The 15,795-nt window shown below is 37.7% G+C and overlaps 2 protein-coding genes across 3 annotated transcripts in view; one reads left to right on the top strand and one right to left on the bottom strand.

Annotated features, from left to right (window-relative positions):
• Window positions 1-14,276, top strand: part of LOC128987432 (suppressor of fused homolog) — a 41,842-nt gene extending 27,566 nt beyond the window's left edge. Inside the window, exons 6-9 of the mRNA XM_054408272.1 lie at window positions 5,672-5,825; window positions 8,402-8,536; window positions 11,729-11,936; window positions 14,018-14,276. Coding sequence (XP_054264247.1) covers window positions 5,672-5,825; window positions 8,402-8,536; window positions 11,729-11,936; window positions 14,018-14,092 — 572 coding nt within the window. The 3' untranslated portion in view covers window positions 14,093-14,276. The remainder of the gene's footprint in view (window positions 1-5,671; window positions 5,826-8,401; window positions 8,537-11,728; window positions 11,937-14,017) is intronic.
• A 274-nt stretch (window positions 14,277-14,550) lies between these two features.
• LOC128987142 (probable E3 ubiquitin-protein ligase HECTD2) overlaps window positions 14,551-15,795 on the bottom strand; it is a 46,567-nt gene continuing 45,322 nt past the window's right edge. For both annotated transcript variants that reach the window (XM_054407868.1, XM_054407867.1), the window contains exon 17: window positions 14,551-15,160. In XM_054407868.1, the coding sequence (XP_054263843.1) occupies window positions 14,896-15,160 (265 nt within the window). In that variant the 3' untranslated portion in view covers window positions 14,551-14,895. The remainder of the gene's footprint in view (window positions 15,161-15,795) is intronic.

The raw sequence follows: 15,795 nt of genomic DNA, 5'->3' as shown, positions 1-15,795 counted from the left end.
AAAGTCAATTTAAATGAGCCTTTTACTTACGTTTAATAACAAGGGAGTTAAAAGTTGTTTTCTGATTAACGTTTTTCACAACTTTGCGTCCCCACCCCTATGTTGTCGACCACCCCTGGAGGCGACGACCTGGGTTTTTACACTTACCTAGGCCCCTATTACTAAAATCAAAAGTCAATTTAAATGAGTCGTTTACTTACGTTCAATAACAAGGGAGTTAAAAGTTGTTTTCTGATTAATGTTTTTCGCAATTTTGCGCCCCCCACCCCTAAGTTGTCGACCACTCCTGGAGGAGACGAAATGGGTTTTTACACTTACCTAGGCCCTTATTACTAAAATCAAAAGTCAATTTAAATGAGCCTTTTACTTACGTTTAATAACAAGGGAGTTAAAAGTTGTTTTCTGATTAACGTTTGTCGCAACTTTGCGTCCCCACCCCTATGATGTCGACCACCCCTGGAGGCGACGACCTGGGTTTTTACACTTACCTAGGCCCCTATTACTAAAATCAAAAGTCAATTTAAATGAGTCGTTTACTTACGTTCAATAACAAGGGAGTTAAAAGTGGTTTTCTGATTAACGTTTTTCGCAACTTTGCGCCCGCACCCCTATGTTGTTGACCACCCCTGGAGGCGACGACATGGGTTTTTACACTCACCTAGGTCCCCATTACCAAAATCAAAAGTCAAAATCTCTGACTCTTTTCATGTATACTCAACTGCACTTAGCACCTCGCCTAAGAGTAATTTTTTTTAAATTTAAAGATTAAGAAAGGATTATATTAGGGGTGGACAGGATTGCATTTTTAGTTCGAGACAGGACAGGGGGGTTTTTATTTCCTTCCCGATTTTTGGTATGGGATTTTTTCCTGCGCAAAAAAGTTTTGTTTTAAAATTCTTGAGTACCTATAGCAGTTACCAAAAAAGTAAAATAAAACAAAAAAAATCAATTTTTATTTAGTGATAGTGATGATGATGACAAGTATGATGACTTCTCAAATCACTTTAACCATTTACAATTATACATCTCTTATAGGCCTAATTATTGAAACTGTACCTAGCTGTCAAAATGAGATTTCCTACATTTTCTAATCGATGTCAAGTGCAATGAAATAAATTGAATACCATCAATGACTATGTCCCTCATAAATATCTGAAGCTTAAACCACTAAATTTTTTTAATCTTTTTTTTTACAAAGCCAAAACAAGCTCTGCTAATTTTTAAGCTAACCTTGATAAACTTCTTACTGTTGACGACAACACTAATGTTTTTTCTGACAATAAAGAAACTATTTTGAAGTTTCAGGACGATATATCATAACTCTCAATAAATTATTAAACCAAAATTTATCTTTTGGTTCAGAACTCTAAAGATGGACACTCGTCAAATAATTCAATAACCTTAAACCCAACCTCTACTCTTAGCATTGTGAAATTGCCTAGGCTAGAACTGAAGTGCTTCAATGGTGACACTAAGGCATGAATTTTGTTCATTAACCTTTTTGATACTACTACCCAAAATAATAGTAGTTTATCCCTTGTTGAAAAACACCAGTACTTGCTAAGTTCACTTGAAGGTGAAGCCTTACACTTAGTCAAATTGTTACCTATCTCTGCTGGCAACTATACAATAGCCTATAACGCTTTACAAGAAAGATACTACTCAAAAGCGTAGGCTAATCTCTGTTTACCTCAGTAAAATTGTTGATCCACCCAATATCACTTACACATCAGTCAAAAACCTCAGATCACTTTTAATAAACAATTTCAATGAAAACAAACAAGCTCTTGACATCTCTTAAGTAAGTTGATCTTGCGTAAAATGTATCCAACCTCTGTCAAATGTTTGAATCGAAATGCATAAACTCTTCCGACTCTCCTCAAGCAAGTGACTAAGTAAGATAATCAAATTCCTCAAAGATTTTTGTAACAATAGTGAAAATGCCTCTCTATGTCACAGTCAACAAGCAGCTCCTCTCAAAATGTTTAACCCTCACCAAGGGTCATGTCAAATTGATAAATCAATTCAGTTTCAATATCCCCCTATGGCTTTTATATGTACTTCAAAAGATTTGAAATGTTTCTATTGTAATGAAAATCACAAAATATATAGTTGTCCTGTATTTCAAAGTAAAACCCCTCAGGAAAGGTTTCAAGTTGTGTGTGACTTAAAACGCTGTACAAATTTCCTCGCAAATCACTTTGCTAAAGTTGCAAGTTTACTAGTACTTGTAAGACCTGTTTCAAAACTCATCATACACTCCTACATTTTTTGAAACCAGTAAGCCTATGGCTGTTAACAGAAACCACTCAATCATAGAAGAACATACAAAATTTAACTTACCCTCTAGTTCTATCAACTAGGTACTTTTCCTAAACAACAAAATAAAAATAGGTTTTTAGCTTAACTAGAACAAAAAGAAGCAATCTCAAACTCAAAACCAATAACTCCTCTTTCCTCAGAACCTTCGAAATCGGCAGCTGTAACACCTGGCCATTTTCTTATCAACTCTCCTCTGACCTCTGTTCCTGTAACAAAAAATACCTCACCTCTTATTACTAACTTGCCTCAAGCCTTTACCCTAATCCTATGCTGCTTTTGGAGCCAAGAATATTATGTATAGACATGAGTCAAAGTGTTTCATACCATTAAACGGTGTTCTTTAAACAATATTACACCTCCCCCTCCGGTCAATTCTCTTAAATTGTTTTTTATTTTTAATTACACTTTTTTGTTGAACCTTGTTGGTTCAAAGGGGGCGGTATGTTCAGTCAAGTTGTCTTTGAGTTAGGGATGGACAGGATTGAATTTTTAGTTCGGGACGGGACGGGATTTTTTCCTGTGCATGAAAAGAAAGATTGGAGTAATGCAGTTACCAAAAAAGGCAAACAAAATCAATTATTATCATTTGCAGCACTGATCTATAAAAACCAAAAAATGTCAATGGGATTGGTATGACTCACGGTCACGGCATGACTCCGCAGTCATGGCACGATCTTTGGTATGACTCCACGGTCACGGCATGATCATTGGTATGACTTCGTGGTCACGGCGCGATCGTCGGTATGATTCCGCGGTCATGGCGCGATCGTTGGTATGACTCCACGGACATGGCGTGATCATTGGTATGACTCCGCGGTCATGGCGCAATCGTTGGTATGACTATGACTCCACGGACACGACGTGATCATTGGTATGACTCCGCGGTCACAGCGCGATCGTCGGTATGATTCCGCAGTCACGGTGCGATCGTCAGAATGATTCCGATGTCACTGCGCGATCGCTCGCGGTCACGGCATGATGGTCGGTATGACTTCTCGGTCACGGCGTGATCGTTGGTATAACTCCGAAGTCACGGCATGATCGTCGGTATAACTCTGAAGTCACGGCATGATCGTCGGTATAACTCTGAAGTCACGGCATGATCGTCGATATGATTCCGATGTCACTGCGTGATTGTGGGTATGACTCCGTGGTCATGGCATGATCGTCGGTATGGTATGACTTGCGGTCACGGTGTGATCGTCGGTATGACTCCACGGTCATGGCGCGATCGTCGGTATGACTCAAGTGATCGTCGGTATGACTCCGTGGTCACGGCATGATCGTCGGTATGACTCCGCGGTCATGCCGCGATCGTCAGTAAGATTCCGCGGTCACGGCATTCCGCGGTCACGGCATTCCGCGGTCACGGCGCGATTGTTGGTATGACTCCCCGGTCACAGCGCGATTTCGGGACCCTTCCATCCCTTCTTTGAGTTTTAGTATTAACTAGCTGTGTACCCGTTCTATGCACGGGGATCTTATAGTAATCAGTTGAAACCTTCTTATATAAAGAACAGCAGTTGGTTTGCATATTTTCAGATATGCTGGCCAAACTATTTATTATACATAACTTCATTTTATGTCGTTTGTTGTTGTTCCGGATCGGTATGACAATCAATAAAAGGCTAAATTACCTGTGTCCGCCGGTCGATCCTAATGTATCCTATTACAGGAGGGGTCTGACTTAGGGGAGGTACGAATGAGGCATTTAGTTCAAAATTCCTCCGCGAACAGCGCTGTAGTAGAGAGCACTTTGGCAATGAAGGTTTACTAATCGCAAAAATAGTTCTGTTCATTAAATAAAATTATAAATGCCTCAAATTCAATTTTACTATTTTTTAATTATAAAATTAAACTATCATAACCTAACCGAACTAACCAAACTTGCTGATAAAGAAATAATATAACAAAAGTTTAGTAATCGGAAAAATAATTCTGTTTATTAGATAAAACTAGAAATTGCTCAATTAAAATTTTATAATGACTTAATAATAAAATTAAACTGTAATAACCAAACCAAACCAACCAAACTTGCTGATAATAAAAAAATCTTGGACAAAAAGTTAACGCTACCAGCGGGATTCGAACCCGGGACCTACAGTATATCAGCCCGGCACGCTAACCAATAGACCACCGAGGCCGATGGCTGTTGAACGTTTTGTTACGGTAATGGCGTTCCCTCAGCTAATAAGAAGATCTCAGCTGTCATCGTAGCCTCTTCTGTACCTCCCCTGAGTAAATACCATTACAGGAGATGCATTTCGGCGAAATTAAATCGCCATCATCAGTCCTAAAGGTCTTGAGCTTCCCCATTAGGTGCGTCTTGGAGTTTTTGAAACACATACATGAACTGTACACTTATACACATGACGAATAAAACATAAATACACAGTAGGCCTACTTTTATTTTTACTATAGACAAGTAGACGCGCGTCGGTCGTGTGCCGAGTCTCGACTGAAAACGCTCATTTAAAAAATGTAAGTTTCCCAGCAATATACAACACTGATTCAAGGTCTATTTCCCGGTTATCGAAACTCAAGAACAATTTTATACACAAAGAATCTCTATTTTCATTTACTGTTACCCTACATATTATTGCACTTGCGATTAATTAAATCCGTTATGTAAGGAAAAACGTTTTTAACCTTAATTGGTTTGGATTTGCTTTCAAGACGTGATCTGAAATGGTTGCGGTATTTGTAAACAACATTTAATGTAAACATATCAGTGACAGCTAGAAGAAATAATCTTGATTTGAACAGCTGTTCGTTATTTCATAGAAGAATATGTGCTAAACATTGGGAGAAAACTTTACAAACAATCGCACAAAATTGGGTTTTTAAACGTCCGTTATTTTATTTACAAAGTGGTGACGCCATATTTTAATGGCTAAAGACAATTTCGCCAATCCAGTGAATACATTAAAATGATTTGGAACTTGATAGGTACTCTCGTTTTTCAGGAGTAGGCCGCGTAAAATGGCTCTTGGGTCGTAACAGACATGAAGACAGACAGAAATTTAGATGAGACTTGTTTCGGTTTCTCTAATGTATAAAACGTAAAAATAACCTAAAAGTTTATGATTCTGAGCAATGTACAGACAAAACTCTAATTTTATTTATATAGATTTAAATGTCTTTGTTCCTAACAGTCTATCTGTAATTCTCATCACATGACCATATGTCAATCTCTATTGTTGCATTCATTCATCGCGAATCACCTCTCATAAAAACATGTACTTAATTGATCTCTCGTAAAATATACCTCTTTCTATCAAAACCCTCTATTTTTCCTCTTTTATATTATAATTACACCGCACAATTACTATAGTTTTGTTGTTGCCAGGTGAGGGTGGAACGTTAAAAGAAGGTCCAGCAACGCGACCCTTGACCCCTAGCCCGGACTCTGAGCAGATCCAAGCAGCTTTACGCAAAGGCTCTCTCAACACACGACCTGTACTTCCTCCAATCAAGGCACATGCAGAGCGGTATAATGTACAGTAGGTATCACTTGTGTCTTTGTGTAATGTACATCATCTGCAGTAGTTGAGAATGTTGCAGCTGATGATTTAAGTGCATGTTAATAAATTGTATAAAAGTGACTCCTCATTTCATTAAATCTTTAAATCATTATTATTTTAACAGTTTAGTTACAATGCAAATTTTTCCTCTTAGCTCAATAATTTTAAAATAGTTTCTGAAAACTTAAGTTAATTCATAGCCTCCTCTAATACAAGGCCGCAGCGAGACAAAAGTGGCAACACTGTTGTCCTGTCAAACCGAAACAGCTGTTGCACTAATTTATAATGGGCCATGGTGGAAGGAAAAAAATATAGGTTTACGTTTGCTATTCCCGTCACATATGCTGACGACACCCAGATTGCAAACACCATTTCACCATTTAGAAAAAATTATAAAAACAATAACAATAAATTCAAAACAAATATATGCCTGTATGGCAATAGAAACAGGTGCTTTTTTGTTTGCAATCTCGGTGACGTCAGCATATGACGGGAATAGCACACCTAGGTTTTTTTCCTTCCACCATGATAATGGACAGTATAGGCAATGTTTATTATGTACACTTTACTTATTTCTGTTATTACCATGGCAATAGGCATGTTGTTTTGATGTTACAACACACTAACACCTTATTAGAGAAGGCTATAGTTAATTCCATTTACCAAAAATAAAAATAAATATATATTCCAAGCAATCCAAATAGTATTCCGTGGATTATAAAGCAAAAACTTATGTCATTACATTTATATTTAGATTTAAATTTAGATTTTAGTGTGATGCCAATTACTTTGTTTCAAGTTAAAGTGCCTGCCACAAACCGCCGTAGAAATAGTATACTAAGAAAACTTTGTTCTAGAAAAAAAGAAAAAAAAACTAAACTTTTTGCTTTTTGTTTGTTAGCCTTTTGCATCAATTGGACCTCGCCAACAAGTTTTTTAAGCTTGGTGAGACCAAGCTCTTGTAATTTCTATAATAAATATTTGAATATTTCAATTCAGAAAAGGTCTATATGATGTTTCTGAGAGAGAGAAAACAGCAGAGAATGTTATCTTATCTTACTTCTTACTAATATTATAAATGTGAAAGTTTGTGTGTTGCACAATCATGCATAAACTACTGGACGAATTGGGCTGAAATTTGGCATGATGATAGCTCACATTCCCGATTAACATTTAGGCATATTATTCTTATCTCAAAAATCCTTTCGGGCTCCGCCCCAGTGGCCCTGTAGTTCCCCATGTTAACCTTACGAGTATTCATATTTAAAGGGAATAAAAGAATTTAGTCAGCTGTTTCAACTTTACAAGTCGGTTCTATAATATGCAATAGCATTAAAAAGTTATAAGTTCTCCCAACAGGGTGCAGCACTATTATTATTTTGTTTTTGCATATATGTCAACAGCTAATTTGAACTAAACAGCAACAAAAAGCTGTGATACACAATGAGAACTGTCAAAGTAGGATTGTTTACAGTTGGGTTTGAGTTTTTAATTTAATGAATAATTTGTGATATTGTGTGAATGTTTGATAATTTTTTTTATTGTTTAGGTGCAATAGTGGTAGAACATTATGGCAATGGTAGATGTGTTATACCACATCATACCGTAAATTTATGAACCAAATTTTATCAAACTGTGTCCTCCACCCATTGCAAACGCAAAGCTTGAGTATAACTGCAATAAGCATTTTATACTTATATGCCAACCCCGTACAAAGGACGGGTGCTCTGCTAGTTGAAATATAAATTGAAAAATGTTAGGCTAACTTCTTTAAAATTTTTTATATGAGAATGTGCATTATTTATGCCCCCAACTAACAAGATGTAAAAAGTACGAACATTTCACATACATTTTGTTATGGAATACCAGTCTTTAGTGAGGTACTTGTTTGCAGCAGTTGGTCAGTTGTGAGAGTCAAACAGTTTGTTTCTTGATAAGTTCAGAGTTGTTGTTGTGTATTTGTTACTGGCGTGTGATCAAGAAGTCCACATTTCTCTGGTGACAATGCTGGAACTCCAGGCACTTCTAGATTCTATCTTAAAATACTCTATTTTTGAAAATATGTTTCTGGACAATAAAGCACATTCACTTATTATACTTCTCAAACTTTTCAGTTGGGCTTAAGATAATTTTCTCAAAATAAAAAATAGGACAGCAGCTAGCTTATCTTAGAAGAAGTGCAGGTAGGGCATAGACAAAACAGAAGACACATAAACACATATTTTATCCCCTGGTGGACTTTGTAAAGTGTAGAGAAAGAGAGTTCATTGATGAATGAGGAAATATTGTGATATGTATCTTCTGTGTGTTCTTTGGCCTGCCTGCACTTCTTCTAAGGTAAGCTAGCTGATATCGTCTTTATTCCACTATTCAAAATCCTGGCCTAGGGCCTTTCCTTGAATAAAACTAACGTCAAAATGAAAAAGTAATTCTTGACCAAACTTGAAATCACGCCATGTTTTGGATTTTTTGTTCTAAATATTTGAAAGCCTTAAATGTTCTCTCTAGGTTGAATAAATTATTAATTAACTGACGTAATTTTATTTGTTTTGCAGATGTAAAATTGAACATAGCCAATACGATGAGGATTGCCTGAATGAAGCTACAGAGCTTTTGAGAACAAGAAAATTAGAAAGCCTGCATCTTACGTTTAATTTAGAGTCTGGAGTTTTGTTGCCTCTTGCGATACGGTAAGTTAGTTCAAACTTAAAAAAATAATAGCAAATTTCATCACTAGCGCCTAAAGTAACACTTTTCGACACAAGGTCAAAATTAGAAAATGAGGGAGGGTTTTAAACATATTTTTGCTAGAATGATAAATAGGGATGGACGGGATTGAATTTTTAGTTCGGGACGGGACGAGACGGGATTTTTATTTCCTTCCCGATTTTCGGGACGGGACGGGACGGGATTTTATTTGTGCATAAAAAGAAAGTCTTGAGTATTGCAGTTACCAAAAAAAGACATACAAAATCAATTTTTACCGTTTGTGGTACTGATCTATAAAAACCAAAAAATGGGTAACAATATACAGGTACCTATAGAAACTTGTGACTCACGGTCACGGTGCGATCGTCAAAATGACCGCGGTCACGGGGTGATCATCGGTATGACTCGCGGTCACGGGATGATCGTCGGTATGACTCGCAGTCACAGCATGATCGTCAGTATGACTCACGGTCACGGCGCGATCGTCGGTATGACTCCGCGGTCATGGCGCGATCGTCGGTATGACTCCGCGGTCACGGGGTGATCGCCGGTATACCTCGCGGTCACGGCATGATCGTCGGTCCAATAATCGCGGTCACAGCGCGATCTTTGTTATGACTCGCGGTCACGTTGCGATCGTCGGCATGACTCCGTGGTCACGTTGCGATCGTCGGCATGACTCCGTGGTCACGGCGTGATCGTCGGCATAACTCCGTGGTCACGGCGCGATCGTCGGCATGACTCCGCGGTCACGGCGCAATCGTCGGTATGACTCGCGGTCACGGTGAGATCGTCGGTAGGACTCCACGGTCTCGTCGTGATCGTCGGTATGACTCCGCGGTCACGGGGTGATCGTCGGCATGACTCCGTGGTCACGTTGCGATCGTCGGCATGACTCCGTGGTCACGGCGCGATCGACGGCATAACTCCTTGGTCACGGCGCGATCGTCGGCATGACTCCGCGGTCATGGCGCGATCGTCGGTATGACTCCGCGGTCACGGCGCGATCGTCGGTAGGACTCCACGGTCACGTCGTGATCGTCGGTATGACTCCGCGGTCACGGCGCGATCGTCGGTAAGACTCCACGGTCACGTCGTGATCGTCGGTATGACTCCGCGGTCACGGCGTGATCGTCGGCATGACTCCGCGGTCACGGCATGATCGTCGGCATGACTCCGCGGTCACGGCATGATCGTCGGCATGACTCCGCGGTCACGGCGTGATCGTCGGTATGACTCCGCAGTCACGGCGCGATCGTCGGTATGACTCGCGGTCACGGCGCGATCGTCGGTAGGACTCCGCGGTCACGGCGCGGTCGTTGAAATGACTTCGTCTCCTGCGTTCGCGGACCTATCGCTCGCAATACCGGCGTCAACGGCACTCGCGAAGCGGCAAAATCGCCGACGATCGGACCAAATCCCGTCCCGAAAAATTCCCGAATCAAATGTTATCCCGTCCCGATAATCGGGAATATTTTTTTCCCGAAAAATTCCCGAAATTTCGGGACCCGTCCATCCCTAATGATAAACTATAATTTTTGTCATATTCAACCATTATTTAATTGAACTAAGTAATAAAATAAACAAACTTTTCATGTAAAGATAACCTCCTAGAACAATTTCCATCTTGTTTTCAATTTTTGCAATTGTGTACTACGGTAATAGCTAACATGGGAAATTCGCTAACAGGTCTTTCAAACATATTTACACTTATACGGTTTAACAAGATGGTAAATAGATATAAAAGAGGTAGTGGTGATTTTTTCGATTGGACACTCCAATCATCATTAGACCAAATAGCCAAATTACCAGAATCTCAATGGCGTCCCTACCTCCTATTGGCTACCGGAAGTTCTGGACAAGAAGTCTTTACAAGTACAACTGGAGTCAAAATTCACTTGTTCATTAATTAATTTATCAAAATTTGGACACAGTAGGAACTGTTAGAAGAGATAAAAGTGGACAACTTCAGATATGCTATATTTTTACTCTTCAGATGTGTATTTACAATCAAAAATGTAAAAAAATGTCCCATCTACCAGGCCACCTTTCAGTAAGTCTTGTGTGTGTCTCTCTTTTGGCTTTTGTTATTTTGAGTGCTTTCTCTGGTCCCTCAAGGTCTCTTTTAGCTCCTGGTAGATTTCAAAGCGCTCCAGGATCAGCAGGTCAATGGGTGGGGTTCCCACTTGGACTAAAGCTGAGCAGTCTGGCAATGTTCAATATCCTCCAATTTTCCATGTTTTCCTGTTTCGTGGCTCCTTCTTGGGGTTTCTTCTTGGGGCGTAAAGCATCTGAGACGTTGCTGAGAGATTGCTACGCTGGACAGCAACTTCCATTTTGGTGGTCTGCAGCCTCTGAAATTTGACATAAGCATCGCAAGTTCAGCTTTGTTTATCTGCGGACCAAAAAGATGACCATCAATCTCGACACCAAAAGACTGTAGAACCTCGATTAACCAAGATCATAAATCGATAATAATTGTCTCTTCCTTACATATCTGTTTGCTACTGTGTTATGTCGCAACAGTAGACACTTGTGATTGGGTAATTAGTAACCATGATAACTTTAGATGGCTTGTATTGGGTGATTAGTTACCATGGCAACTTTAGTAGCCTGTGTTTGTGTGATTTGATTAGTATAGCAACTTCTTGAATGTGTGACGAAGAGAAACCCAAGAAAGAATAGAAGAACAAAGATAAAAAATAAGCAATGTTTTAATGTCATTGTTATATTTATCTCATTTTTACAAGTGTTGTGTTGCTACTATCTTTAAGTACTACAATTCTATACTTTCTTTTATGAGTAAGGTATCTAATGTTTTTATTGACAATCTTCTGACCTAAAACTGCATGTAGTAGTAGTTTACTACTAGACTTTCAATTGTTGTTTACGTGATTTATTGCTGTACAGTGTTTGGCAGTTTTTTCTGTTGGAGTAAAAGTTTGAGGAAGCTGTGATTTTAAACGTTAAAGTTTTTATAATTGAATAAAAACTAATGACTTAACAATTGAAAGGTAGACACTTCACATTCAAGTCAGTGCTGGGAGATACAGCCATGACTCTAGTGGCAGCTTCTGTGACAGTCATGTTTGTAGATGCAGACAAGCCTTACGCTGCACACAGGCTGTAGCTACAAGTTGTTATACCTACCTTTAGGAACACTTGTGTTGCAGGGGGCGTGTGAGGCACGGTAGACACTTCACATTCAAGTCGGTACTGGGAGATACAGCTATCACTCTAGTGGCAGCTTCTGTGACAGGCACATTTGTAGATGCAGACAAGCCGTACGCTGCACACGGGCCATGGCTACAAGTTCTTATACCTGAAGATTTCATTGAGCCAATGGCCAACACTCTTGAACCCCTCAACAATCCTGATCAGGTCAGCATTTAACTAAAAATACTATAAATCTGACTACCTTTTGTGATATTTGTCATGTGATTTGAAATAGTAACTAGCAATTATACAACCATGCTTTGTAGTAGTTTGATCTTATACAAAATTGTAGGGTCGGAAAGCTGAGTATACTGACTCACCAACACAATAAATACTTTATTCCACTCTCACCTTTATAGGATTTATGTGGTCCTCAATAAACTATTGTATCCTGTAAAATCTGCAATATATAATATAATAAAGTTAAAGAATTACTTAATTGTGAACTGTTTAAGCTCTGGCTATGACTTAGTAACCAAGTCAAGTACTGACTGAGACAATATGCTCAGTAGAAACTAGAAAGTTTACCTGCAGCACATGCGAAGATTTTTAAAAGAAATTTTTCCTGCTTGCCAAAAAACCCACATTAAATAAGAGGTAATATTGAAGATAAAATATTACAGCTCGATTTTAAATTTTAAATTTAAATATCTTTAACAAGTTTGATTTTGTAACTGTTTGTCATGTAATGATAATTTTGCCTTCTTATTACGATGATAAGTTAAACCTTAAAATACTAAAGGTGGACTGGTCCATATTGGTTTATTATATTTAGTACTTCACAAGGATATTTAGTAATCGTCTTTATAAAACTTACCTTTATATGAAATCTTGAATTTAAGCTCGCTCGGCTTAGTGAGTTATCTCAGATCCAAAAGCAATTATTAAAAATTGTTTTCTAATTAGAAGCTCAGTTTTCAAGCCAAGCCGAGCCTAGCCTACAAACTTGAGGGATCAAGCACAAACTCGTAGAACGTGATCGTAAAACAAGTCTGCAAAGTTAGCGTGATCGAACAATTTTTCGCTCTTGCCACTATCGCTTAAGACTATGATGACATTTCCTTGATCACGAGAGACAACGATAATGTCTACAAACAGTGGGAGGTGTCAAGGATTTTGCCGCGATCGCAGGAGATTATTTTTTTATTATTTATTATTTATTTATTTATTTCCAAAAAAATACAAATTTACAAAACACATACAATTCCAAGCCACAAAAGCCAATATGGCTTGTCTGCAGCAATTATTATGACGTTTGGTGACCGCGGAAGACGACAATAATGTCTACAAACCGTTTGAGATGTCCAGGATTTTGACGTGATCGTGGAAAACTATGATGACTTTTTTGTGACTGCAAGAGGCGACAAAAATGTCTACAAACAGAGGGTGGTTTTCAAGATTTTACTGCAATCGTGAATGACGATAATAACCTTAGGTGAGATTATCAGAATTATTTCGCCGATGATAATATTACCAATGATGGAGATATTCAAAATTTTGCTGCTACCCTTAGAGACTATGCAAATATATCTATCTATTCCTTCCAAAATAAATATTCTCTTATTTTTATCATAAAATGTTTAACTTTACATATCAATCAGTCAAACAATAACTTTTATAGCTTAAAAAAATCAATAAGTTTTTTTATTTATTGTTGGAATAGTTATTTATTGAAGAAACCAGTCGAAATTGACGGTTACTCTTAAGGTTTCACACAAATTCGGCTAATACAATAGATGTTTGAAGTTTAAAATATTGAATATTTATCTTAATTTAATCAGGAAATAAGAGACCGTAAGTATGAAGATGATCACCATCTTACACCTTAGATGAGGACCACCTTACAAAATGTGGTTGATGAAAAATTAGTTGAATACGATATTTCCGGCATCAAGTAACCCGAAAGGTGTTGCAGAATCATCCGTTGGTTTCATGTTCATGAGTTGTATTCATGTTAAAGCCTCTTTCACCAAAAAGGAAAATGAGAGGACATAAAATTGGGTCTGTCATCTGATGGAGAGAGTAAACATTACTGATAACCGGTGCCATCTTTTTTGAAAAAATACTTTCAGCTTTTTTTTCAAAAGCTAGGCTTGATTGCAAATCTCAGGCTCGCACACCTCTACTTCTAACGTTTGGTCTTCATAAAACATAAATTTTAATATTTTACTATCCTATTCAATGATTTGAAGTAAGATAAATTCTAAAGTATGAATAATAACAGTTTGAACTGTTGTTTGTTTCAGTTGGAGATTCCAAAAACATTTGTTTGGTCAGACAGGAAGCTAGCAATCACGATTCTCTCAGACAGTCGGATCTAGCCAGCAACACGATGCCTGTGTCTACAAATGGCCTTATTTATATATATAATATATATTTTTATAGTTGTTAAATCTGATGTGTTTTGTCTAACACATTAACTCGCACATGCTCAGTATTATTTAGTAATTCTATAAAGATAAATTTGTTCTCAATTTAAGATATATTATAGTGTATAAGGAAATATACCTCATTTTTATAATTCTTCTAGTTTTTATGTTGAACCTTCTAACTTAGTATTTAGATGATTATGATGATGATTATTTAGATGATTATGATTATTAGAGTTATGATTATTTAGAGTATTAGATGATGATTATTTAGATGATTTTTGCTTGCACAAGCTTTTTTTGCGACAAGATCATTTTCAAAAATACCTCCTTATTGATTTACTTAAGCTTTAAAATAGTATTAATCCCAAAGTTCTGTTCCTATTTTTAATTCCATTTGTCTCCCTGCCTCAAAGTTTAGATTGATTCGATTTAGTTGTATAATTTAATACAAATTGTTAGAGACTGTGAGAATGTTAGTGGATACTTTACGAACACAAATTGATTGATTATCTGAAAACACCTTAATAGAAAACCATGATAGAATGTAGGCCTAATAGACTAACAAGTAAAGTCTGTGTTACATTACAGGTAATGTCTAGTCATAAGAGGTGTGCAAGCCTGAGATTTTCGATCAAGCCAAACTTGGTTAGAAACAAGCAAAGAATTATTTTTTTCTAAATAATTTTCATTAAGATTTGTTTTATATTTCTTAAAGTACACAAGGCACACATTGTAATTATATAAGTTCAAGTTCATTCCAAACCAAAGCCCTCAGCGTTGGAGATGGCAATGATGAGTTTCTCTTGTAGAACGTCAGCACTGTCATACTGAGGCAACACTAACTGGTTGAAACATGTGTGAGCTTCTGGTAGATTGTCTGGTTTGTTGGTTATACGAGTTATTTTAAAAGTCATTTCCCCCATCCCACCCACAGGAACTCGATCACTCCCTGTTGTAAATAGGAGAAATTTCTTCTTCAATTCAGGTGATAGTGATTGTAGAATTTCCCAGAAGTCTCTAGAAAAATAGATTACCATATTAAGTTGCATAGAAAGAAGTAAAAGTTACTGAGATTGTTACAGGGGTTCACACTGTTTGACTCTTGGATTGCTATTGATACTAAATCAAATAAAAAGGTTAGTGTCCTGTTACCATTGTCTATCCTATAGCTTTTTAACAGTTTCTAACAGTCTGTTAAAAACTATAGGATTGACAAAATTAAGTCCTATAGACATCCCAAGAACAAAACAACCAGCGCAGAAACAAAAAGATCACAAGGTTCGCGCCGGTAGGTGTAGCGTACCCTTCAAACCTGCACCTCGAAATGGCCCAGGGTTCTTTTGTTTCTGGTATGTCTATAGGCAAAAGAGTGATCTTTTAAACTTTAGCCCTAGATGTGACTATGTCAAAAGGTCCGCTTGATTATTTTCACTGGGGCAGTATTCCAGAAATACTTGGTTCTTGTTTATTATCTCTCGGACATAATGTTTTCAAATACCGTTATCTAAATGCTTTATTCTGGCACTCATCTTTTAATTTTCAATAAACTTGATACAGCTCTGATTGTCTTCAAATATTACTGTATGATTTTCTCGGGGGTAGCCCATATCTTTCAATAATAGTCTTATCCATACTACTTCCTGAGTGGCTAT

The sequence above is a fragment of the Macrosteles quadrilineatus genome, unplaced genomic scaffold, assembly GCF_028750875.1.
Source record: "Macrosteles quadrilineatus isolate MER2022 unplaced genomic scaffold, UCM_ALF_1.0 Scaffold_2__2_contigs__length_208266976, whole genome shotgun sequence".
Lineage (NCBI taxonomy): Eukaryota > Metazoa > Arthropoda > Insecta > Hemiptera > Cicadellidae > Macrosteles > Macrosteles quadrilineatus.
This window is presented reverse-complemented; position numbering and strand designations above follow the sequence as displayed.